The 26,875-nt window shown below is 39.6% G+C and overlaps 2 protein-coding genes and 1 non-coding gene across 3 annotated transcripts in view; 2 read left to right on the plus strand and 1 right to left on the minus strand.

The window, feature by feature from the left end:
* ENPP3 (ectonucleotide pyrophosphatase/phosphodiesterase 3) overlaps nucleotides 1-7,842 on the minus strand; it is an 82,408-nt gene extending 74,566 nt beyond the window's left edge. Inside the window, exons 1-2 of the mRNA XM_028142094.2 lie at nucleotides 7,760-7,842; nucleotides 3,165-3,300 (exon numbers count right to left, since the gene is read on the minus strand). Coding sequence (XP_027997895.2) covers nucleotides 3,165-3,300; nucleotides 7,760-7,842 — 219 coding nt within the window. The remainder of the gene's footprint in view (nucleotides 1-3,164; nucleotides 3,301-7,759) is intronic.
* A 1,932-nt stretch (nucleotides 7,843-9,774) lies between these two features.
* LOC114231136 (small nucleolar RNA SNORA73 family) lies at nucleotides 9,775-9,975 on the plus strand. The gene has a single exon (XR_003617112.2). It is a non-coding gene; the product is annotated as a small nucleolar RNA SNORA73 family (small nucleolar RNA).
* A 1,190-nt stretch (nucleotides 9,976-11,165) lies between these two features.
* MED23 (mediator complex subunit 23) overlaps nucleotides 11,166-26,875 on the plus strand; it is a 43,938-nt gene continuing 28,228 nt past the window's right edge. Inside the window, exons 1-10 of the mRNA XM_008162466.3 lie at nucleotides 11,166-11,366; nucleotides 12,128-12,159; nucleotides 12,327-12,414; nucleotides 14,926-15,050; nucleotides 16,503-16,614; nucleotides 18,628-18,726; nucleotides 19,508-19,609; nucleotides 20,279-20,348; nucleotides 21,795-21,907; nucleotides 23,453-23,548. Of these exons, the coding sequence (XP_008160688.1) occupies nucleotides 11,319-11,366; nucleotides 12,128-12,159; nucleotides 12,327-12,414; nucleotides 14,926-15,050; nucleotides 16,503-16,614; nucleotides 18,628-18,726; nucleotides 19,508-19,609; nucleotides 20,279-20,348; nucleotides 21,795-21,907; nucleotides 23,453-23,548 (885 nt within the window). The 5' untranslated portion in view covers nucleotides 11,166-11,318. The remainder of the gene's footprint in view (nucleotides 11,367-12,127; nucleotides 12,160-12,326; nucleotides 12,415-14,925; nucleotides 15,051-16,502; nucleotides 16,615-18,627; nucleotides 18,727-19,507; nucleotides 19,610-20,278; nucleotides 20,349-21,794; nucleotides 21,908-23,452; nucleotides 23,549-26,875) is intronic.

Here is a 26,875-nt window from a genome sequence, read left to right on the forward strand (position 1 = left end):
TGTGCACCAGGCCTCTAGTATCACCATAAAGACTATGAATACAACAGATGCACAGATCACATAGGAAGGTCTTTTACAATACAATACACTTTTTTAAAATCATTTTTATGAAAAAAAACAAAAACACACACACACACATCCAAATTTTCTTAGCTAATGAAGACCTACATAAACTATTGGGTTTTTGTTTTTGGTTTGACTTCTGAAAGTCAACTGAAAAATTAATGTATCTAACATTTACAATAGAAGTAAATTCAACAATTAGAAAAATATGTTAAAATATTATGGAAACAATTCTCATATGAAGTTTCCAAGTTCATCCAAGGGTAAGTAACCTTACAGCAGGTGTTCTTTCAGTGCAGAGGAAACGGTGAACAGAAACAGTCATTAAATATCATTAGCGCCCAAACTGGTTTGACTCAGTAGATAGAGCATCAGCCTGGGGACTGAAGGGTCCCAGGTTTGATTCTGGTCAAAGGCACATGCCTGGGTTGCGGGCTCAATCCCCAGTGAGGAGTGTGCAGGAGGCAGCTAATAAATGATTCTCTCTCATCATTGATGTTTCTATCTCTTCCTCTCTCTTTCTATATATATACTAGGGGCCCAGTGCACGAATTCGTGCACGGGTGGGGTTCCTCTGGGTGGCCTGCAGGGGTCGGGCTAAAACCTGCAGTCCAACACCACCTGTGGCTCCTACTTGCTGCTCCCGTTCATCCTGGCTCCACTGTGCCTACCGTGGGCTCACGCCCAATCACTCCCGATCCAGAGAGGCTCATACTGCCACAGCAGTGCTCACTAGCCATGAGCCCTGCGTCAGGTGCCCTCCCAAGGGGAGTGGTCTGGGGATTGGGCTAAAACTGGCTCTCCGACATCTTCCAAGGGGTCCCAGATTGTGATAGGGTGAAGGCCAGGCTGAGGGACCCCACCAGTGCATGATCAGGCTAGGGAGGGGCCACGGGAGGGCTCCAGAGCATGTCCAGCCCATCTCACTCAGTCCCGATTGGCCGAACCCCAGCAGCAAGCTAACCTACCAGTTAGAGCGTCTGCCCCCTGGTGGTCAGTGCACGTCATAGCGAGCAGTTGAGCAGCCTTAGCATATCATTAGCATATTATGCTTTGATTGGTTGTTCGGTTGTTCTGCAGTTTGGTCTATTTGCATATTACCGTTTTATTATATAGGATAATTAGCATTTGGTCCCTTGTTATGATGCTCAAAGCCATCAGTGACTGAGACGACGAGAAACAAAACACTGGGAAACTTTCCTATGGTAAACCTCATCCATCATAGATTTACAAGTAACATATTTCTGTGTACATCTTCTCTGTAGTCGTTGGCAATTCAAACTTGCTGGTCTGAGCAACACCTAGCTGACTTTGTACTTGCTCTATATATTGATAGCTTGCTCTCTGCATTGTTCTGTAAGCCCCTTAAGAATAGGGAGGTTCATTTTTAATCTCGTATAATTATTTACTCTAATTATGTAATTCTGAGTAAGCTTCTTGATATTGAAGTGTGTGTATATCTTAAACATCTTATGCTATCTACAATGTGGAGCAGGGACTCCAAAAATTACTGAGAATCCAACATTTGGCTTTAGCTTGGCTGAATAGAGTGCTGGAAACAGTAGACACCCTAAAAAACTTTTTATGAAACACGTTAAAAGTTGGAAACATTAGGGTACGTTTGAAACTGTGATTATAAAGTATTGAGCTTCTATTATATGTACTAACAAACCACTAGAAGAATACAAAGGGGTGTAAATGATGCACAAGTTTTGTTCCCAAGGAGTTTATAATTTCCTGAATTTAAAAGATATGATAAATATAATGAATGAATGGCATAAGAGCTAAAAAGAGTTGCTACAACGTTCCCAGAAGGATAATGAATAAATAAAATACCTTGAGAATTAACTTCATTATAATCCCTGGATTCAATGCTTATACACATTGTTTTATTTATTCCTCGCAACAATGCTTGAGTGACAGAGAACGGTGGTGACATTAACTAAAGTAAGGAACTTAGGGGAAAACAGCAGCTGGGTAGGTGTGGAAAAATCATGCAGATGGTTTTGGCTTAGGAATGAGGACCCAGCAAGCAGGCAGTTGAAATTGTGTGACAGAAACTCAGGGAGAGATCAGAGCTAGGGCCTGACTTGGAATTTTGTTGAGAATATGACTCTTAAAAGAATGAAAGAAGATGAAATTGTCTAAAGATCTTTAGATAGGGTTTGACTGTTTACATTGAGAAGAGGTCAATCAAGAATGCTGATAAGAAGAAAAGTCAATAAAATGGGAATTTTAATGCCATCATGGAAGCAAAAGGAAAGAATAATTCAAAATAAGAAAACAATCAGCCCTAGTTGGTTTAGTTCAAAGGATAGAGCTTTGGCCTTCTGGCTGAAGGGACGCAGGTTTGATTCCGGTCAAGGCCACATGCCGGATTGTGGGCTCGATCCCCAGTAGGGGGTGTGCAGGAGGCAGAGGATCAATGATTCTCTCTCATCATCATTGATGTTCCTATCTCTCCCTCTTCCTTCCTCTCTGAAATCAATAAAAATATAGATTTAAAACAAAAGAAAACACTCAGCAATGTCTATGTACTGTTGTTATAAAGACTACAGAGCAGGACAGGGAGGACTGACTTTGGAGGGGTAACTTCAGTACGGAAAAAGCAAAACTAGAGAACAGGGAATGGTTGAGCCGTGAGAAAACCAAGGCAATAGACGGAACTCCCCTTTTCCTGAAAGTTTGATGGAAAAACGGAAAAAGAGTGTAATAAAATCAAGAAAAGCTTTTTCTTTTCTTTTTTTCAACAAAGAATATAAGATACAATAATTTTAACTTCTCACTTTCTGGTCTTAAAATATTCATGCAATAAAAATGTGACTTGGGAAATAATTGTATTCATGCTAAAAGAAATATTGCAAAGTGTTCTGCCACAGATCCCCACTTTTTAGATTGATCAAATATTCATTTGTTGTTGGTCAAATTTTTTTACTTGTTAAATATGATTAAAAATGCTAATTGCCTTAGAGCTGTTTTAAAACTGAGCACAATTACTCAAAACTTTACATTTAAATAGTAACACAAATACATAGGGAGTATACATTTAACATTTGATACAAAGCTACAATAAAGTAAAATAAGAAACAAACTGTACTTACAATACAAATTATTTTATATTTCTTAACAGTGCTCTTCTTAACAGTTTCTTCCATTGAAAAAGTCAGCAGAGAATCCAGACTTTTAGCTGCATAAACCTGTTTTAGCAGAAACAGATTACTCCTCCCTTTCTCTAGTCTGGCAAAGAGAAACTGTAGGAGCTACGAGTGACTGACTTTTAACTGTTTGGGAAGATCACAGCCTGTTAGTGATTGGACAATCAAGAGAGAAGGAAAAAGTTGTGATAACAATAGTTTTGAGATAAGGAAGTTTATTTATCCAGTACATTTCAGATAACATTTCAGAAATTCCAGGGAGTTTCAATATTTACGAAAACTTTATGTCATAGTTGAAAACTAACATTAAGAATGTGCTTTAACCATAGTAGGAATTCCAACTCTGCTACACCTATGTAAAGTACTTAATGTATGTCTTGCATTTTACAGTGTTCCCAACTTGGCATGTTTTATGCACATTATCTCATGTCACACTTAATATTCCCTACAAACATTGTATCCTTATTTTGCAGATGAATAAAGTAAGGCTCTGATTATTTAAATTATGTAGCTTATATATCCCAAATCAATTAATTACCGGATGCCAGGGGGAACTGGAATGCAAGTCTTTTAACTCCCCATATTCAAGTCCATTTTTACTAACGAGTTAAACAAGCTACTGTATTATTTCTATAGATACATGCACTTACGATGAAAGAAGCTAAATTACTAGCAGCACAGCGAAAGAGAGTTCTAGTACACGGTGGGTGTTAAGTTCTTACAGTTTGAATGACCCAAAGGCAGCAATTCTTAAAGTGTGATTCCACGGAACATTAGTCCTGTGACACACTCCTTGGTCAAATAGAGTTTGAGAACTCCTTTTTAAAGTGAAGATTAGAAAAATACTCTAGGCTTCAGTACATTCTTTGGAAAACACTATTCTAAACTATTCTGACTCTAAAAGGAGTGAAAAAAATGAAGACTCTACCCTAATATGCAGTGATGTACAAATCTTAAGGGTATTTCTAAAAATCATGTCTAAATTCCTTGACCTGTAATTGGAGTTTTTTCTGTCATTTCTCCCTTAGGGAAAAATCTGCAGCATAGAGCCATGTTTCCTTTTATGACTGTGAGGATTTGTGCTACTCTTTCCCCCTTCACTTCCTCGGTCCAGAATTCCTCCACTAACTGCACCTACAGGCCTAACCAGTGGAAGCATCTGCATGTGTTTCCGCAGCAGAAGGAATTCTTTTTAAAACTAGAAGATTCCATAAAGATAATCTAATCCAGGGTCTTGCAAACTTTTTTCCTTGCACACAATGGACTACCAGGACTTTAACAAGCACAATATCTGAGCATTGACCCAGGAACCAAAAGGTCACTGGTTTGATTCCCTGTCAGGGCACTTAAAAAAAAAAAAAAAAGATTCCTCCATATAAAAATCACAAATAAACAAAAATATATTTGAACACCTTTGGCAAGTGGTTCTCTACACTGGATAAACTGTGAAGCACCCCAAGTAGTTTCTTTTTTCTTTTTCTTTTTAAATAATTTTTTAAGTTCTGAAGTCCAGGCTCCACTTCAATTGAATTAGAATTTTCTGGAGTTTTGCTTAAAGGCAGCAGTATCCTATATAATAAAAGGCTAATATGCAAATTGTCCCCTCTACTGGGAATTCAACTGGGAGTTGGACCAGGGAGCAGAGCGGCCGGCCAACCGTCCATGGCCTCTCCCCCCAGCCAGCCTGGCAGGATCGACCCCAATCAGGGCAGGCTGGCTGGACCCCACCAGTGCACAAATTCATGCACTGGGCCTCTAGTTTTTTATTTATTTTATTTTTATTTTTTTTTTTTATTTTATTTGGGGGAGGGGGGCTCTAGTTTTTTAAATATTCCTCCAAGTGATTTCATATGTAGTCAGGTCAGTCTGAACACTTTGCTTGCCAACTTTACAGGTAAGATTAGAGGATCCCATGGGCACCTGATCACTTGCCCAAGATCACCTTGGTTAGTAGTACCTCAGAAGTGAGATTTCACCAGGTCTTCAGGCTTCCACTTCAGGGTATTCTGTTATTATTGCTGCTGTTGTGTCATACTAATTGTTTTAAAGAAAGATCAAGCTTACATTACAATTTGAAAATTAGGAGATTACTAAAATTTATGGCTTTTGCTTAGTCATCTGACACATGCCTTCAATTTTTCTGGGTTTCTGGGTTCTAATTGCCCATTTGCATTTATGACAATCTATCTAGTCTGCCTTGATTCTAGTTCCCAGTGCTCCTACTTTTATCTTCCTTTGTGCAATGGTTAATTTTGTGTGTGGACTTGGCTAGGGTCTAGTAACCAGTCATTTAATCAAGCATGTATTTTGTAGATGTGGTGACATCTACAATAAGTAAAGCGATTATCCTCAATAATTTGGGTAGGCCTTATCCAATCAGTTGCAGGCATTAACAACAATAACAGCCTGGCCAGTGTGGCTTTGTCGTTGAGGGTCAACCTATTAACCAGAAGATCTCAGTTCAATTCCTAGTCAGGGCACATGCCAGGGTTACCAGCTCAGTCCCCAGTAGGGAGCATGCAGGAGGCAGACAATCAATGATTCTCTCTCATCATTGATGTTTCTCTCTCTCCCTCTCTGAAATCAATAGAAAACACATTTAACAGAACAATAACAGGTTTATCAGAGAAAAAGAAATTCTGCCTCAAGACTATACCATTAGCCTGCCAACCTGCCCTGTCCTGTGGGTCTGGGATTTGCCAGCCCAGCCACCACCATCAAGTGAGCCAATTCTTCTCCATCTCTGGATCTCATTTCTATCTCTATATCTCTGTCTCTCCTGGTTCTCTTTCTCTGGAAAACCCTGACTGTTATACTCCTTGAATGGCTTCTCATATCTTTCCCTCTTTTCTTAAGACTTGGCTTCTCTCCACCTTATTTGGACTTCCAGGATCTACTCTCCTGGTTTCTCACTGACTTCTTGATTTTCCACTTCTTGCCTTGGTATTTCCTGTAGTAACTTGTACACCTTGACTCCAGAATGCTTGTTATCTGATACTGTAGCAGCACTTGCAGATGTTGTTGTCACTGAATTCTAGGCCAGCTCTGTTTACCAGGGTACCACTGACTCTGGCTCTATATTTTTACTATATAATTTATTACCTCCCACACAGCCAGAACATCTCTCACCCCATTTCATCCCTGAGGACACACACACACACACACACACCAACAACACTAAATTAAAAAGTCATGGAACCTCTGATAAAGTCTTATCTCTGATTCATACAAGTTAATTGACTCGATAATAAATTCTTCATTTCTAAGGTAATCTCAGATTACCTCTCTTATAATAGAGAAATACCTTAGTTTTTCAGGTCCTGATGTGAGTAAATCTCAGAGAATCTACATGAGGTGCAGTAGAGATATTGGTATTGCCAGTCTCTAGTCATATTTTCTGTTATGGCAATTCCCCTAACTCAACCCTACACCCCAACCTCTTTTGAGTCCATCAAGTCTTAGAAATTTATTCCTACTAGATCACCTGAGCGTTGGACACCAGCCAAATCCACGCCCTCCATGCAACTTAGACTTTGAAATAGACTGCCTGTGTCACCTGGATCTGAACCTACACTTTCTAAGTTACTTGAGTCTTGGAAGCCTCACAATTCTTTCCCCTTAACTTTAGAACAATCTGCACCTTCTGGGTTCTGAAATCTTCACTCTGCATTTTTTGATGTTTAATGGCTTAGAACACCTGTGTTCTGAAAGACAGCTACTGTTACCTTACATCCCCCCACCAATCATAAATATTTTTCATATTCTACCACATCCCTGGGTCCACTGAATTCAAGAAACGTTTCTAAAGGCATTGAAAACTCACTCATTGCTGTCTGAGAAAAGCCCCAGGGCCTGCCAACATCTATTCCTTAAGTCTCACAAACCTGCCCTTCTTGGATCGAGCACAAGAGCGAGGTGGGAGGTGGACAAGCCAGACTGGGAAAGTTCAGAGGAACTAGACACACTGAGGGTGGTGGTGGAAGTGAGGCAGAGACTAGGCTCAGGTCCAGCAGCCAGAAGGAGTCCATCAAAGCGCGGAGATCTGAAATTACAGAGGAGGATTGCGTGGGCAGGTAGCCAACTACAAAAAAGGACCCATCATGAGGAAAATGCAGAAAAAACCTACAGGGAGATTGATGAGCATGGCTTGCAAGCAGCAAGTTAACCAGGTAGGCAGTTGGTATAGGAAGGACAGATGCTGGTCCTTGTCAAGTGGAGATCCAATATTGAAGCTAAATCTAGAACTACCAGTTAGGTGGAACTGGTGCTAGCAATGACAAAGTAGGGCCTAGAGGCAATGGTATATAGAAAGAGATGAGGCAAGATCTCATCAGCATGGACTACAGGACTCAAGTTCTTGAAATTGAAATATAAGTAACCATAGAGTTAATGCTAATCTTATCAAAAAGTCCTAACTGGGCATGTCTTGGTGGATAGTAATGCCCCAGGCATATAACTTCTTTAGTTAGAGGCTTATCTTTGCCTCAAGCAAGTCCTGATCATTGTTTCTGTGCATCTAGATTGACACACCTTGGAAATACCTCTTTTCAGACCTTACTTCTAATATGTGACCACCAATGCAGAACCGTCCTTCTAAAGTGTGACCACTCTCCAGAGCGCACATATCTTAACTATTCTGTAACCAGATTGCCCAGCCTTGCTTTCTCCCACCTTCTGGTAATCTTTCATACCTTCCCTCCTTCATTTCTTTCTTTTTTAAATTTATTTTTATTGTTAAAAGTATTACAGATATGCCCCCCTTTTCCCCACTGACCCCCTCCACCCTGATTCCTCCTTAATTTCAAATGCATAAAGAAACTGCAAACTGTTACTATCTGAAGCATCTTTTAAAAATATATTTTTATTGATTTCAAAGAGGAAGGGAGAAGGAGAGAGATTGATACATCAATGAAGAGAGAGAATCATTGATGCTGCTTCCTGCACGCCCCCTACTGGGCATCAAGCCCACAAGCTGGGAATGTGCCCTTGACCAGAATTGACCCGGGACCCTTCAGTCCACAGGCTGATGCTCTATCCACTGAGCCAAACCAGTTAGGGCTCTCTGAAACATTTATTTCTGTTTATATCTTGCTTCCAGATATAAACACAAATAAATGTTTATAAAAACGCTACAAAAAATAATAAAATGACTGAAACAAAGAAAAACCTAGATTTGGACATACTTGTGTTGACAATATATAAATACTAGAGGCCTGGTGCATAAAATTCGTGCACTCGGGGCGGGGGAGGGGGACCTTCAGCCCAGCCTGTGCCCTCTCACAGTCCAGGAGCCTTTGGGGGAGCAGGCCTAAGCCATCAGTCAGATATCCTTAGCGCTGTTGTGGAGGCGGGAGAGGCTCCCGCCACCACAGCTGTACTCGCCAGCCATGAGCCCAGATTCTGGCTGAGCGGTGATCCTCCTGTGGGAGCACACTGACCACCAGGGAGCAGCTCCTGCATTGAGCATCTGCCCCCAGGAGGTCAGTGCACATCATAGCAATCAGTCATTCTGCCGTTCAGTCGATTTTCATATTAGCCTTTTATTATATAGGATTCCTACAAATAAAAAAAGAGCATAAGAAATCACCTGATTAGCTTGATTAATAGGGAGCAAAAGACTTGAACAGGCTTTTCATAAAAGGTATCTGAATAACTTACAAGGTATACATCTAAAAATACCAACATCATTAGTCACTAGGGAGATGTACATCCAGTAGAAAGGCTAAAGTGTAAAGAGTGACACCAGGTGTTGACAATGATGTGGAACAATTGGAACTCTCACACATTAGTAGCATTAGAATGTAAAAATGGTAACACTGCTTTGAAGAACTGTTTGACAATTTCTTATAAAGTTAAACATATACTTATCATTTGACCCAAAAATTCTGCTCCTAGGTGTTTACCCAACAGAAAAGAGAACATGTCCACAGAAGACTTGGTTGAGAATGTTCATAACAACTTTACTCAAAATAGTTACAAATTGAAAATAAAATAAATATCCACTGTAAACAAAAGTCCGGAGCTATATTTAAAAAACAAATTAGCCTGGCCAGTATAGCTCAGTGGTTGAGTGTTGACCTATGAACCAGGAGGTCATGGTTCAATTCTCAGTCAGGGCACATGCTCGGGTTGCAGGCTCGATCCCAGGTGGGGGCATGCAAGAGGCAGCCAATCAATGATTCTCTCATCATTAATGTTTCTATCTCTCTCTCCCTTTTCCTTCCTTTCTGAGATCAATTTTTGAAAATTAAAGAGTGTTTATTCAGATAATGATTTGCCCTTAGTGCAAACCAAGAATACATTCCAAAATGGAGGGGATAGGACCAGGTTTACAAAGGCAAAAGTTAAAAGGAGTTGTGGATCAGAGATGGGTTTCTAGGGTTAACAAGACCATAAACTAACAATTTGTTTTCTGATTAGTGGGGGCAACTGAAATTTCAATGGTTGGCTGACTCAGTGATCAAGCAAGTGGGGTTGTGAGGTGAAAATAATGGGTAATATAGCTGAGCATTTATCAGGTCCTAGTTAGCCCTGGCTTATAGAATAAAAAGGCTGTCTAGTGTGGATACCCCTGGGAGGTCAGCCTCCCCAGGGCTCTGCCCAGCTGGCCTTGGGAACATAGGGCTCTGCCCCTGATGTACTGCCCTTTCCACAGCGTTGGAGAGAAAGCCGGCCTTGAGTCTGCGCCTGCTTATCCTACAGCTTTACAGAGTCCTGTGGACAATGGCTGAGGAGACACACCATGCAGGAAATACCTAGTATACAAAATTAAAGATAAATGTTTATAAAGTAAAAATAAATAAATAAATAAAATTTTAAAAGGCCGTTTTTGTCTTTTTAAAAATCTTTATTGTGTTTTTTGTTGTTTTTTAAAATAATTCTTTATTAACTGCGGGGCACCAAGCTTACCTGAAAGCTTAAGTGGAAGGCCCAGACCACCGACCAGCTGGCTAAGGCAGGTGAGGGGGGGCTTCCCTCTATAGGGAGGGGGAGCCTTTGTGGAGTCCTAGCTGGGTGGGCAGGGCCTACCTCTTTGGGGCGATTTGATCCTGGGGCTCCGGGAATGTGAGAGGGTGCAGGCCGGGCTGAGAAACAACCCGTATCCCCATCACCCCCGGTGCAAGAATTTTGTGCATCAGGCCTCTAGTGTACAATATAAAAGAGATAGAAAACAGAATTGTCATGTCAATGAAATCAAGATTATTTTGTGATTTCATAAATTTCATGAATTTATTTGTGAATGATACCCTTTGAGTATTATAAACAAAATAAGGTGAGGAATTCACACCATGATAGAAAACAAATTAGACCTACTGTTTCTTAGGCACTCATTTGTTGGAAAATTTCTGTATATCATTAGTGGAAAGCTACAATTAAAGAAATTTAACTGAAAAAAAAATAAAATAAAATAATTCTTTATTGTTGGAAGTATTACCTATGTCCCCCTCTTCCCCCCCACCATTGTCCCCTCTAGCCCGCCCCGCCCCCCAGGCCTTTACCACCCTATTGTCTCTGTCCATGGGTTATGCAGGTATGCATACAAGTTCCTTGGTTGATCACCTCCCACTCACCCTCCCAAAAGGCTGTCTTTGATCACACAATTATAGAACAGGGATAATAATTTAACAGCGATGGGAGGATCACAGCTTATCCAACAGTACAATCAGCATGAGGGTTGCTGCTCCTTCTGCAGGCAGCTTTGGAGCCCATACCTGCCAAGGTAGGCTCTCTGAGCAATCCCGCTCCAGCCGGGAGGGGGCGGCCTCAGCCCACAGCACCTTGGAGCGACTTAGGTTCGAGGCTCCGCTGGGGGGCGCTTGGGTCTAGCTCGCGAGCCGGCCTTCCCCTCCGGCGGAACCATCTGCTGGCTCCCTGGTTTCTGGGCGTTTGGTGATCAGGGAACACCAGGCCCTTCCCGGCGCTTCCGTTCAGGCCCGGTTAGTTCGCTGGGCCCCAGGGGGGATTCCGCCGAACGCGGGAGAGGAGAGCGACCCTGTCTCCCTGCGGATTCCTGCGGCGTCTCCGCCCCTCTGCGGGTCCGTCGCCGGAGCTCGGGCCGCATCCCGGGCCGCGAGCCGGGCGCCCGCGGGCGGCGGGGCGATGGTGCAGATGGAGACGCAGCTCCAGAGCATTTTTGAGGAGGTGGTGGTGAGTGGAAGGGCCAGGCATCCAGGGCGATGGCGGGGCCAGGCGGGGCCCGGGGGCGGCGGGGCCCGGAACCGGCCCCAGCAGCCTCTCCCGCACCGCTCCTTTGCTGTGAGGCCGTGTTTGCGTGCAGAGGGTTAGCGATGCTCAAACTGCTGTGAAATGCCAGGTCCTCCAAGTCCCAGGCACCCACCGTGAGGGCTGGGGCAGGCTGGAGAGCTCTGCTCTGGCTGATGGGGAGGACTTGCCCTGTGTCACACTGGAATCGTTTGCTCAAGGAGGCCCCGCTTTTTCATTCTTTTAAATTTAATTCATATCGTTTTCTTTTTTAATTTTTAAAAATTTTTTTAAGTTTCTTTATTGATTAAGGTATCACATATTTGTCCTCATCCCCCCACTCCCATCCCACACCCCTCCCCACGCATACCCCCCCCCCCCTTGTCCTTAACCATTGGTTAGGCTCATATGCATGCACACAAGTCCTTGGGTTGATCTCTCCCCTATATCCCTACCCTCCCCTACCCTCCCTCTGAGGCCCGACAGTCTGACCCATGCCTCCTTGTTTTTGGGTCTGTTCTTGTCCATCAGTCTATGTTGTTCATTATTTCCCCTAGATGAGTGAGATGTGCTACTAGAAATAAACTTATAAGAACCGAAAATGAGACAGGCAATAATGGTTATGGTGACAGGCAAATGAATCAGTCTGTAGTGAGTTTCTTTCTGGGCCAACAGTTTCATATCGTTTTCTTTTGTTTGTTTTACAGAAAACGGAAATTATAGAAGAGGCTTTCCCTGGGTGAGTATATGCATGGCAGATTTTTGTGTTTCTGTGTGACCGTATCTTTGTAAGATTTTGCGGAGTTTTCGCCATGGAGGTTTATAAGATCCACTATTCGAGGGGAATTATTTATGTTGAATTACCTCTTTCAAACTGGTGGTCAGTAATGCGGTTTTTGTTTCTAGAATGTTTATGGACACTCCTGAAGATGAAAAAACAAAACTAATTAGCTGTTTGGGGGCCTTCAGACAGTTTTGGGGTGGTCTTCCTCAGGTGAGTACTGCATTTTTAATACATTCAGCTGATGGTTTTTGACCCCTTCTTCTTCTTTTTTTTTTTTTTTTTCATTTACTTTGATGTTGCTGTTGGGGTGTTTCCGGGAAGGGAGAGATAACATTGTCATCAACTTTTATTTGTCCTTTCTGGTTTCCATTCATTCCTGTTTGCATTTTTCCAGTGGAGAAGCTGTATATCAAGAAGCCAAGTTGATAGCACAGCATGCGATGTTAAAAATCTCCCCCATGTTAGACTATATAACACCATTTTCACCCTATTCTGATTTATTTGGTGCATTTGAAAACAGCTGTCTTAGGGATTATAAAGAATAAAAATTTCATTCATTTTCTCAACAAAAGAATTGGTACAGTATATAATGAAGCTACTACTATATTTAAGATACAGAAATGCCACAGTAAGGATACATGCTTTTATAATCTATACTAATAAAAGGGTAATATGCTACCGGGAGACCTTCTAGACGTCCTTTCGGACGAAGCCATGGTGGCGGGGCCGAAGCAGAGGCCATTAGGGACAATCAGGCCACGAGGGGAGGGCAGTTGGAGGCAAGCAGGCTAGCAGCAGGGGGCAGTTGGGGGCAGGCAGGCAGGGGGGGGGGGCAGTTGGGAGCCATCAGGCCGGCAGGGGGGGGCAGTTGGGGGCGAGCGGGCTAGCAGGGAGGGGCAGTTGGGGGCAATCAGGCTGGCAGGGGAGCAGTTGGGGGCGATCAGGCCAGCAGGGATGGGCAGTTGTGGGCGATCAGGCCGGCAGGAGGGGGCAGTTGGGGGCAAGAAGGCCGGTAGGCAGAGTGGTTAGGGGCAATCAGGCAGGCAGGCAGGTGAGCGGTTAGGAGCCAGTGGTCCTGGATTGCGAGAGGGATGTCTGACAGTCGGACATCCCCCGAGGGGTCCCAGATAGGAGAGGGTGCAGGCCAGGCTGAGGGACACCCCCTCCCCCTGTGCACGATTTTCGTGCACCGGGACACTAGTAAGGATATAAAGATATACGAAAAGTGAGGAGCCCTAGCTGGTTTGGCTCGGATAGAGTGTCAGCCTGCGGACTTGATTCCGGTCAAGGGCACATGCCTGGATTGCAGGCTTGATTCCCAGTAGGGACGTGCAGGAGGCAGCCGATCAATGATTCTCTCCCATCATTGATGTTTCTCTCTTTCTCTCTCCCTTCCTCTCTGAAATCAATAAAGATATATTTTAAAAAAAGAAAAGTGGAGAAAAGAATAGTAACACTTAGTGACAAACAGTCACCAGGAAATGTATCCCTGAAGAAGGCAAAATATGTGGTCCTTTAAGAGTGTGTTCCAGTAGTGCCTTTTCTTCTCCTGGTTCCTTATAGGTAGGGAAATGTTTGCAGTTGAGGTGCTGGTGGTAAGACTTGCTACTCAGACGTGGATCACATAGTGGCAATGCATTCTTTTTTTTTTAAAGTGTTCTCTCTGCAACCAGTATGCTCAGTTTATGTTTCCTTCTAGAAGTGTTTTGTGCATGTAGAATTATTTTTACAGAATGGTCATATACTATGTACACTGTTCATTCCCACCTTGCTTTTTTCCCCCCTTAAAAATTCTGTTTAAGAAAGTAATTCTACAGCAATCCACTAAAAGTTAAATTTTCTGCCCTCCTTTCTTGCAGCGTAATATATATTACGACTGTACCTTCCTTTATTTAACCAGTCTCCTACTAACTGACAGTGAAGTTGCTTCTTATCTTTCCTACCTTAAACAATGCAAAATGAATAATATTATTTATAGACACAGGACAAATTCTTGGAAGTACTAATGCTGGGTCAGAGGGTATGTTTATTTGTATGAGGTTACGGTATGGCCCTAGTCTTCAAGATTATATTGTACGGGGAGCCAGGAAGAAAATAGATATTTCTAAATCAGCATGGTATGTTTAACAACAGAAGTATGAATGCGGGACAGTGGTAGTGCAGAGGAACAGGACATAGGTGATTCTTGAGGACATCTTAGAAGACAGACTTTGATATGGCACTGCATTTCTGTATCAGATTTAAAGCTATAGAAGTCCAGAAATTTGCTATGTCATTGGATTCATTTTTTGGCTCTTAGGGATTAGATTTACACTAAATTTCATGAGGCTGATATATTAACCCATAATGAATCTCTCCCCCCCCCCCCCGCCCAGTGACAGGAATATTTCTATTTGCCATTAAATAGGTTACTGCTTATTTGTGTTAGAGTTTTCTATTGACCACAAATATGTTAATGATATCTTACTCCTTTTAGAGGTCCCATGAAATAAAAATGGTGGGAATTTTAATGTATATAATTGTAAGGTTTTATGCTTAATACTAATATAACTGAAGTGCTAAGTCTGAATTTGTTTTGATTGTCTTATCAATGAATGTTTATAGTAGAGTATCTCATTCATAGTCTTGATATGCAGTACTCCCAGGTGTGTCGTATTAGCTGTTTGTTAGTTACAAGATATAACTTTAGACTTAAAATATAATCATTTTCTAATTTTCCAGGAATCTCATGTACAGTGCATCCAGTGGATTGTTAAATTCATTCATGGCCAGCATAGTCCTAAAAGAATTTCTTTTCTTTATGACTGCTTAGCAATGGCAGTTGAGACTGGTCTTCTTCCACCCAGGTATGTTTATTGGTGGATGTAAGCAATCCAAAGAATTATTATTATTTTTTTAATAGTGTTTGGAAATTGATCAAGATTATTGTTGTAAAGGGATAAGGAAATGAAGAAGGAAGTTAGGTTCAATAAGCAATCCTTAAACCCTGACTGGGTAGCTCAGTTGGTTAGAGCATTGTCCCGCTATGCCAGGGTTGTGGGTTCAATCCCCCATCAGGGCACATATAAGGATCAACCAGTGAATACATAAATAAGTGGAACAACAAATTGATGTTTCTCCCACTCTCTCCCTTCCTCTCTCTAAAATCAATAAATAAAAATTAAAAAGAACAGAAACAAACAGTCCTTCACAATACCTCAGGTTTTAGTTTCTAGTATACAATATTCTTATTAAAAAATTTTATTGATTGATTTTTTCTTTTTTTTTTTTTTTTTTTTAGAGAGAGAGAGAAAAAAAACACATCAATGTGTTGTTCCACTTATTTATGCATTCATTGGTTGATTCTTGTATGTATCCTGACCGGGGATCGAACTAGCAACCTTGGCATAGTGGGATGACGCTCTAGCCAACTGCGCTACCCAGCCAGGGCTGGGGTACAGTATTCTTAGAATTGTATAGTTAGAGGCTCAAAAACAGACTGGTTTTGCCTTTCAGCTCAGGGGCTAACATCACTCACTTTAATGAGCTTGTTCTAGTTAACATTTGCTGCTCTAAAACAGTAATAATCATTTTATTAACACTCATGGTGGTTGACTGGGCTTACGAGGCAGTTTTTTCTCAGGGTCTCATTATTACAGTCAGATGGTAGCTAGGACTGGAGTCATGTGAAAGGCTTCTCCATGCGTATGTCTGGTGATTGATGCCGGGCTGTCATCTGGGACCTCAGTTGGGTCTGTTGGCTGGAGTCTGCCCATGCCCTCTCTATGTGACCTAGACTTTCTCAAAGCATGGTGGACTCTAAGAGCAAGCATTCCAAAGAGGGCCAGGCCAAAGCTGTAGCATCTTGCTTTGCAAGTCATACAGAATCCTTTTGCCATGGTCTGAGGCCTGTCCAGATTTAAGGGAAGAGACGGTAGACTCTCCTCCAACCTCTTCCGGGCAGAATATCAGTCTCACATTTCAGAAGAACATAAGGATCAAAAATCTTGTTGCAGCCATCTTGGAAAAATACAATCTGCTGCAAGCTGATAGATGATAAACATTTAACCATCTATCTTTTGATTTCTTTCTAGTAAAAATATAGAGTACTATTTAGTTCTACTAGTACTTTGTGTTTATTACATACAAGTAAAATGTATAAAAAACTATACATACTTTTAGAAAGTGTGCTTGAATAATAATGTGCTTTTATGAAAAATACTATGACAAATATAATAGCCAGAGTATACAGACCTTGGCTACTAGAGAACTTGTAAAATTCTGTCTTATAATTGGAATATTGTTGGTTTCTTTCCTAGGTTGGTTTGTGAATCCCTGATAAACTCTGATACTCTTGAATGGGAAAGAACACAACTTTGGGCCCTAACTTTTAAACTGGTTCGGAAAATAATTGGTGGAGTGGATTATAAGGTATTTTTTTTTTTTTTTTTTACTAATTATAAAAAGCAAATGCCGTCAAGCAAGATTAATTTTTCAGTTGTAGATATCTTAATTTCAGATGGGAGAAATTAAGTGGAAGCATTTACAAAATCTGTTTTGTGTTGCTTATTTCCTAAAAGGATTTAAAATGTTTCCCTCAGCTCCCAGCTCACTCCCTAACATAAAAACCAGGTGGTTAATATGTTTTTATGATGAGTCAGGAAGTTGCCAAGCACTTGGGGTTTCTTCGTGCCACACATCTTATGATGTTGGGGCCCTTTTCAAATAAAAGCACAGAGGAGGGGTGTGTGGAACTGAGAAGGGATGTAGACATCAACTGATGGAGGGAGCAAGCCCTACTTCACCTTTACCTGGACCTTCCTTGCACAGGTGTCCTTTCTTAATTAGTATCTTTAGCGCTCTGCTCTTACCCAAAACAATAGCATATGCTTTCTAATTGTGTCTCATATTGCAGTATTTCAATAGCTGCAAAAGCCATTCTGCTTCATTCAAGCCACTTTTGTTATTTTTCTTTTCTCTCTCTTTTTTAAAATTCTTTACCGTGCTAGTGAGGAGGAACACAATATTTTATTTATTTTTTATTTACTTATTAATTCTCACCCAAGGATATTTTTCCCATTGATTTTTTTTTTCTTTTCGTTTTTGTTGTTTTTTTTTGTGGGGGTTTTTTTAGAGTGGAAGGAAGGGAGGGAGGGAGAAGGAAGGGAAGGAGAAGAAAGGACAAGAGACATTGATTGATTGCCTCCTGCCGCCCCGAATGGGGCGGGGATAAAACCTGCAACCCAGGTATGTGCCTTTAATGGGGGAATTGAACCCAAGATCCTTTGGTTCGCTGGCCGATGCTCTAACTGTTTAGTAACATCGGCCAAGGCTGTTATTTTTCTTTTTGAAAAAATTATCACCCTAGCCAGTTTGGCTCAGTGGATAGAGTGTCAGCCTGCGAACTGAAGGGTCCCAGGTTTGGTTCCGGTCAAGGGCATGTGCCTGGGTTATGGGCTCCATCCCCAGTTGGGGGACTTGCAGGAGGCAGCTGATTCATGATTCTCTCTCATCATGTATGTTTCTATCTCTCTCTCCCTCTTCCTTCCTCTTTGAAATCAATGAAAATATATTTTAAAAAAAAGAATTGTCAATACCTGACCCTGTGCTTTATTTCTGTATTTCCTGTCATCTAAAATGAATTAGTTGATAATTATTTGAATTATTATTTGATACAAAATTTATTCCAAGAAGTTTTTTCTGATTATTTTTCTACTTATTTCAGTTTCCTTAGCGGGTTAATATGCAGTTTTTACTTTTTATTTATATGATGCTTTATAATTGTTTCTAATTTCTCTTATGTATATGTTTTCTCTATCTTTTTTACAAGATTCATTACATAGTTTATATTCAATAAATGCACATTGAATGAAATTTCTTCTCTATGTATCAGATTCTGCTCTGAAATAATGCAACTTGTCATAGTATAAGGGGATGAATGATTAACAGAATAGCCTTGTTGGGTAAATTTGAAGGATTAAGGTTTGTGATAGATGAGAATGGAGAATAAGGTTGGAAATGCCAAAGGGAGTGAGCAGAAAGGGTCATCTGCCAGAAAGTTTAATATTTTTGTTCATATTTTCAGATTGTTTTCAAGTTCTATTCAAATAGATTTCTGTCTGTAAACCCAAATCAAGCTTTTTTTGACAACAAACTTGTGTTCTGAAGGTCAGAAAAGTTTAGCAGAGTGTGGAAAGTTTAATTTTTATTTATTAGTGACTTTCTTTGTTCATTGATATGACGAGGCATTCTTTAGAATTCTGTTTTGGAACATGACATCTCTTGGGTTAATGTTAGGGACTTGAATATTAGCTCTCTTTTAGAATAATTGAGATGTGGTTTGGAAGGGAACTTTTTTTCTGAGTGTGTAATATTGAAACCTTTAGATGTTTAGCACAGGAAGACATTACTTAATTTTAACCTATGGCTTTTTTCTTATATCAGGGTGTTCGAGATCTCTTAAAAGTGATTTTGGAGAAAATCTTGACAATTCCCAATACAGTGAGCTCAGCTGTTGTACAGCAGCTTCTAACAGCAAGAGAGGTAATTTAAACCTTGATCATAGCCTCAAAAAATGGTTATATGCAGTTCTGGGCTTTTAAAACTCATGGTAATTTGTGGAATGTTCCATTTGTTTACTTCTACAAAAATCACTTTTTTTTGAGAGTACATTTATTAAAGCTGGGGACAGTGAAACAAGGAAGGGCTTAGGATAGAAGGAGTGACAGGATAGAGCCTAGGTGGGGCTGCTTTGGCTCATTGGAAAGTCAGAGAAAGGGGGCCGTGGAGACAGGTTCAGGGGAGCGAGGATGTTAGCTGCTGCCCATTACTCCCCTTGGTGGAAGTCTCCTGGGGACCCTTAGAGTTTAGGAGATGCATGCCTCTTGGGAGCATGCTCCAAAATCACCTTTAGTTTTAAGGAAGCTGTTTTACTTTTTATTCATGGTTTTTAATTATAAAAAACAATAATATAGATGTTAAAGTCCTTCTGACAATTATAAGATGTCAGACTATGGACCACGTAAAAGATCATTGTGCTTTTTGCAAATATTGTTACGTTGGTCTCTTGCTCTCCTATTGGAGTCTAATAATATTTAAAGCATTTTCATGTTATTTACTAACCATCAACAGTTGTTCCATAGTTTATTAATCTTCATTTTTAGAGATTCTTCACATATAAGTGAATTCCTTTGTGCTATAGTTTAAAGCTAATAAATTACTGAAGTAATATGTCTACTTTTTAATATATTGTTATTGTTGCATTTAAAGGGCTCATCTGTAGGACTAGTCAAGAATAACAATATTGCCCTTTTATTTTCCTCAGGTTATAGCATATATCTTGGAAAGAAATGCCTGTTTGTTACCAGCGTATTTTGCAGTCACAGAGATCAGAAAACTGTATCCTGAGGGAAAACTTCCACACTGGGTATATTTGATATTTCCCCAAGTTTTTAATAGCAATTTTTTATAAAAAATAGTTAATGTTAACCTTATTTTGGGGGGCTTATTTTTAAAATGCTTAATTTTATCCTTAGGTGCTATGTCTTCTTTACCAATATATATATTTTAAAATATATTTTTATTGATTCAGTGAGGAAGGGAGAGGGAGACAGAGACAGAAACATCATTGGTGAGAGAATCATTGACTGGCTGCCTCCTGCATACCCCCTACTGGGGTTAGAGCCAGAAACCTAGGCACGTACCCTGACCAGAATTGAACCATGACCTCCAGGTTCATAGGTCAACATTCAGTGGGTTCATAGCCCATTGTGCCACACTGGCTGGGCTATCATTATTTTCTATTTCATTTCTCTGCTGTCCTGTTGACACAGTTTATATATCACGTGATAAAATATACATAGCTTTATCAAATAGCTAAGGACATTGTGGTATCACTTGGCCTAATTCAGAGGCAGAGGAACTGGTAAGTAATTATTTAGAAGGAAGCAAAAGAACACCAACCTTTGAGTAATTCCAATGTGCTAGGCTTTATACTAAATCTTTACATATTATCTCTTTTTATATAAATGATCATTATAGTCAGAGCAGTCTTGATTTTATTTTTATACTTGCTTATTTTTCATTTTGTTTTTAGTTACTTGGAAACCTAGTATCAGACTTTGTGGATACCTTCAGGCCCACAGCAAGGATAAACTCCATTTGTGGTAGGATTGTAATTTAAAATATACTAAACAGTGTGTGATTCTGAATGATCTGACTATGGAACAAAGTTGACAGTGTCTTATACATGTCTTGGTGGCTGGTCATTTTGTAACTCTCTAGGAGCTTCATAGCCTTTGACCTGTTTTCAGGTACTTTATGTGCTGAATGAAGGGAGGGAAAAGCACATGTCTGGACGGGGTCTAAGCTTCAAACAGAACCATCCTAGATGTACATCCTGGTGCTTAGAGGGGATTTTGAATAGAGCTAGTAAAGCATCATGGAATCTCTACACGACTGAGGATCATTACGGACCTGTCCCTCCATGTCCACAATACACAAAACTATCAGGTTCTTTTAGCCCATTTCAATTCATACCTTTGCTCTCTATTTCACTTATTTTATTTTCCATTTTTTCATGTTGTGTTAGATTCTGAGAGTTTTCTTTTAAAAATAAGCATGTGATTTGGCAGTGTTTGCAGTGCGCATATATATTCCTGAATTGTTTCTAGACATCATGGTGGCCTCGGAACTGTCTGGGAATATAGACCATTATTTAGCCAATAGCACTTCCTATGAGCCAGGGCTATTCTGCAGTCTGAAATTCAGAAATAAACTAAATAAACACCAGACAGATAATTCTCAGGCTTCTAGCTTTTGTAACTGAATGGATATTGATATCATTTAATGAATTATTGAAATAATGCGTGTTTGAGAAGGATGATGATGAGTGCAATTTAATACTTGTTGAGCTTGTTGTACCCATGAACCATCCAAGTGGCAGGATTCGTCAGGCAGTTAGATATATGTGCTAGTAGTCATATGCTACGACTAAGGCCTCTAGGAACATCATGCTTGTAGTCAATCATAGTGACCCTATACTAGAGAGGTCTGCACATTTTTTCTATAAATGGTGATACAGTGAATATTTTGGGTTCTGTGGGCTATTCAAACTGTTGCAGCTAGCTACTCAGTTCTGTCATGGCAGTGCAAAAGCAGCAGTGAACCAATTTATTTATTGGTTTTATTTTTATACTTGCTTGTTTTTGTATTTCCGTCTACAGAATAGCACCAGGCTCATGGGAAGTGCGATTGACTAAACTTTACAAAAATCGGTAGCAAGCTGGAATTGACCATGGATTATAGTTTGCTGACCTCTGTCCTAGATACTTGAACAAATGCAACATGTTTGAGTTTGGAAGGCCTGTACAAATTGGTATCAGACTTTGTGGATACCCTCAGGCCCACAGTATGTTCACAATCTTACATATTGGTCTCCAGCCATCTGGACTAAAAATAATCAAAGACAATTTCCAAATTTTTATCTAATTCAAACATTTTTTAAACCAGCGTCTGATTCGGCATAGATGTTCATTAAGTATTTATAGAGTGAATGAAGGACCAGTATTGTGTTAGCAATTACTTAAAAACGTTTTTTGTAATACATACAGGCCGCTGCAGCCTTCTGCCAGTTGTAAATAACTCAGGCGCCATGTGTAATTCATGGAAATTGGATCCTACAACTCTTCGTTTTCCTTTGAAAGGCCTTCTGCCATATGATAAGGTATGTTGCTAAATATAATGGAACTTTTGGCCTAACAGCCTTCATCCTGTAATATATGTGTGATGCTAAATTGTCATCTCTTCATAGACTAGAGAAGTAAATATTTATTTTTTTAATTTTTATTTATTGATTTTTTTTATTTTTATTTTTTTAGAGACAGACAGACATTGATTTGTTGTTCCACTTATTTATGCATTCATTGGTTGATTCTTGTATGTGCCCTGACTGAGGACCGAACCCACAACCTTGGTGTATCGGGACAATGCTCCAACCAACTGAGCTACCCAGCCAGGGCTGAAGAAGTAAATACGTAGTGAAAGGTAGTGTGTGGTTTAATGTATGAGTCCAGTAAACTCTAGTTTGTGATATTTCAGGTGTTTAGGCTCCGGTGGTCCACCTCTGGCAAAGTACTTGGAATTAGAAAACTGACTTTAAGTTGATTCTTTGTTTTCATTCCTTCACAAAGGGAGGACTGAAAATAAATTTGCAGTGTCCTTAAAATTTGAAGAGTGAGCCTCATATTTGTTAGATTTTTTAAAAAGGGGAGACAGGACACAAGTGGAATAGAAAACAAAGGGAAAAAAAATCCACAAATATTAGTGAAATGAAACGAGGTAAAAACATACTTCTATAATGAGATTTGATAGATCATTATATTATTTTGGGTGTTGGATTGATAACAGCAGGTTATGGGGAAGACTGGATATTTTTCATGTACATGTTTTATGTCAAAAGTGATATGTAGAGTAACTAGAAAATTTGTTCAAAAGTGAGGCGGGCTAAATAGTGAATGTAAGGTGACAATCTGAGGTCTTGGCATATTAGTCAGAAAATTTTGGAATGTGAAAGTGTGGTAAACTAAATGGAATTTACTTTCACTTTCATCATGATAGCAGTATTAACGAAAACAGATAAATTTATTGTGTGCTTACTATGTGCCAGGCAGTGTTCTAAAAACTTTACTTGGTGAAATTCTTATTTTTAACTATCATCTTAATATCTCCATTGTACAGGTGTTGCAACTGAGACACAAAATGGGTAGTAACTTGACTAAGTCCCATGTTTAGGAAGTGGTAGGACCAGAATTTGAACTCGGGCAATATGATGCCAAAACCTACACTCTTAAACCCTGCTGTCAGTCATTTGTCCTCTCCAAATTTGAAAATAGTGTTTGTTTTCACTTGTGTGAGGTGATTGGACCTGCCTCCGCTTCCCTTTGATTAGATTTCTGAGCAGGAAATCCTTTCCTTACAGTGATGCTTAAGGCTTTCATGGGGCCAGCTGAAGTCATTTTTTAAGTTTAGACTCTGATTTCGGGCAAGTCCCTCTGCCTTAGTCATCACTTATCAAATAAGGGATGGAATAGATTAATTTCGACGAGCACTAAAATCCTATGTTTTTTTTTTTTTTTGTTTTTTTTTTTACTAGATACTGCCTACAGTGTGCAGGTAACAAGTGCCTTTAGAGGATTTTTTGGTCCCAATTTCAAATTATTTGAATTTACTTTGATCTTGAAGCAATAATTATTTTTTATTTTCTTTAAAGGATCTGTTTGAACCACAGACTGCTTTGTTGAGATATGTATTGGAGCAGCCTTATTCCAGGGATATGGTCTGCACTATGCTAGGTTTAAATAAGCAGGTACTGTACTGTGATGGAAACCTAGTAAATTCTGTGTAGAATCTGCCCTATTCTTTTCTCTTTTCTTTGCTATAGCTAACTGAGCAAAACAGTTAAAAAGTATTTGGTGATTTTAAAAAAAGATATGATTTATTAAACAATGTATTGTTCCTATCATATATATATTGCTTTCAGAATGTTTAAATTAAAAAGAAGATATTTTGAAAGTTGGTTTATTTTGCATTGCTTTTTTTTCTATAAGGCCAGTTTCAAGTATACCTTTTGCCAGAGAAACCTACACATGATTTAACCCTAATTTTTTATTTTTGTTGTCGTTTGGGTGTCCTTTTTGATAACCCATAATATCTTCAGCATGGCCTCATTGCTGACTTTTTTTCTTTTTCTTTCTTTTTTGGAGGGGGGTAATATGTTTTTGGTGGTTTAACATGTGGGAGGGTTTGTGCTGACTCGGTTCCTTGAGGCTGGCCTCATAGTCACTGTTTTGTCTTTTCTTTTTTTCTTCCTTTATTTTTGTTCTGTCCTGTCTTGTCCTGCCCATCCTCCAATGCTCTAGACCTTGAACATTGCTCAGGTATGTTCACAACCTTACTGTTGTATTGTGACTAACGATACGCTGGCCGCTTTGTAGCCACTGATTCCGTTTAGAGAATTCATGTATGGTCGGGGCTTGAAATTGGCAGGACCATGCTAAGACCAAGGCCACTAGAACAAATTCTTCTTGGGATATGAGAGTTGTTTTTGGTGGATTGTTTTTGGTTTTGGTTTTTGGTGAGTGTTTTTTTTTTCCTTCTTTTTTTTTTTCTTTTTAACAAAGAGACAACACCTGGCACACAATAAAGCCTATCACTTTTTTGATGGGTTGTTTTTCTCCCCACTCCATTTTACTGTTTTTCATACTTTAGGACTAACGTGAGCCTGGTGGAATTTTTAGAGATGGAAAGATTTGTGGTGGCCTTTATCTTTCCAGACTTTTAAAACATAAATAAATAACAACATCAATAAAAATACTTACGTTGCTTTGTCTTAAAAAAGAAAAATTAAAAACAAAACAAAGAAGAGAAAAAGCACTTTAATAGAGATATGCTCCTTTTAAAAGTTGGAGTGGTAAACCTTATACAGAAAAGGCTTTTTTTGGAAACATGGGGATTGACTAAGAAATGTCACACTCTTAGGTGACCCCACACCTGCCTGACAAGCACCCTTCTTTGTCAGTCTTTGCCGGATGTGTCCTCCTAGAGTGAGCTCCTCTCGGTTGAAGCTCACCTATGGCAGGAAAAGGACACTGTGGCCAAACTTTATAAATCAAACTCTTATACAGTCCCAAGTCTGTTCCCAGACTTTTCACCTTGGAGATTTTAAGCAAAATAGTGGTTCCAATTATTTTTGTTAAAAATTTTTGAGCCCAACATATTAAAATAGACCAGCTTTTTTCTTTTAAAAAGACGTTCTTGTCTAGGTTATATAAAATAGCGTTACTGTTTGCAATACTATAGTGAAGGTTGTGCCAGTGCTTCCATTTATAAAGCCCTATTTTTAAGGACATATAGCTTGGCCATAAAACTTGCTCAGTGTTGAAACTTTGCATGCCAAACCTCACCCTGGTAGCAGTATCTCTTTTATTATTTTAAGTTTTTTCTTCTGAAAAATTTACCAAGTTTCCTTGTTTGGACAAGCCTTTGTACATGTGAAAAGTGAAACTGCTTCACAGTATATGACAGTTACCTCATATAATTAATTTGTCAATTTAACACCTTAAATACACAGTCATTAATTCTGATCAACTTTCACTTGAGTTAGAGGTAAGTATTGAGTTAACTTTGAAAGAATGCTTTATGCTGTTTCTTAAAACTAATTTTTGCAATGAACTTTAAATCCAACAACTCAATTTTTTTACAATTGGAGGATAAATATACCAGTGGTCACTTGAGCTGCAAGTACCCTCCCCCAGAGAGCCTTAGCTATCATTAGCTGCTTTCTTTTGGGGGGGGGGGGGGCATAGCTCTTCTCAAACCAAAAACTGACAAAACAACTCAAAGAAGAGTATCTCTGATCCCATCATTTTAATAACAAGTTTCAACCTAAAAAAAGTTTATGACTAAGACATAAATCCATAAAAAATAAAGTTTATAATGGAAATGCTGACAGAACATTATTATTATTGGTCCCACTGAAGTGTAAACATTGTCAAAACTTTACAATTCATCAGTAGTTGTTTTGTAGAAAACTGTAGTGAGTGAACTTGTAGATGGAAGATATGTGCTGAATTGACTTGATATGTTATTTTCACCATCTGGAAAGTAAAGAAAATGAGAAAACACAGTATAAGAAGCATATGATTAAAAATAAGTTATCACGTCTTTTATCATTACAAAATTATATCCTGCACTGTACTTTCTTGTCCTTTCTCTAGCAATGCAGTAATTAATGAAAGCTTGAAACCTTTAAAGAGCTGTTTATATTGCATTTTCCAGTAGGAATTGGGCTATATTTTATCTTAAAATTGGTCACATTTAGAAGGTCATAAATAGCCCAGTTCTGTGACCAGCAAAGTGGAGTGTTCACAGTGGAAGAATACTGTTTTGAGTGTTTACACGAGTTTGTGTTCTTTCTACTGAATAAGAGCATTACAAACCGTATGCTACTCAAGTTCTTGTGTGGTGGTGTATGAACTCTGGCTACCCTGCGACAGTGAAGTACCAGACTAATCACTGTTTATCTTTGAAAGGCACCATTAAAGTGGTATTAACTGGCACAGCGCTCCAGTTCTTATTGGCAGAGAATATAATAAATGACATACAAAGGGATATTTTTTCCCAGCTGGTCCTGAATAGGTATTGCTTTAAAATTGTTTTCTATCTCTAGCCAGCATTGCTCACTGGTTAGAGCATCGGTCTGCGCATGGAACGGTCGTGGGTTCAATTCCAGTCAAGGGCAGGTATCTGGGTTGCAGGTTCAAACCCCGGCCCCAGTAGGGGCGCGTGCAGGAGGCAACCAATTGATGTCTCTCTACATCCATGTTTCTCTCTCTCTCTCTCTCTCTCTCTCTCTCTCTCTCTCTCTCTCTCTCTCTCTCTCTCTCTTTCTTTCCACTCTGAAAATCAGTGGAAAAAATATTATGGGGTGAGGATTACATAAAATTTGTTTTCTAGCACTGAAATAATTATTTAAAATTAAGTCCACCTAAGTACATGTTAAAATTTCACCACAAAAGCTGTATCAGAACTGTTATATACACGTGTTAGAGGTTACTTAGCTAGAATATGTTTACTAAGACCGAAAAAAGCCTTATCATTTGCCATTTGAAATCATGATGGGAAAGAATCAGGG

This window comes from Eptesicus fuscus, chromosome 10 (assembly GCF_027574615.1).
Source record: "Eptesicus fuscus isolate TK198812 chromosome 10, DD_ASM_mEF_20220401, whole genome shotgun sequence".
In the NCBI taxonomy this organism is placed as follows: domain Eukaryota; kingdom Metazoa; phylum Chordata; class Mammalia; order Chiroptera; family Vespertilionidae; genus Eptesicus; species Eptesicus fuscus.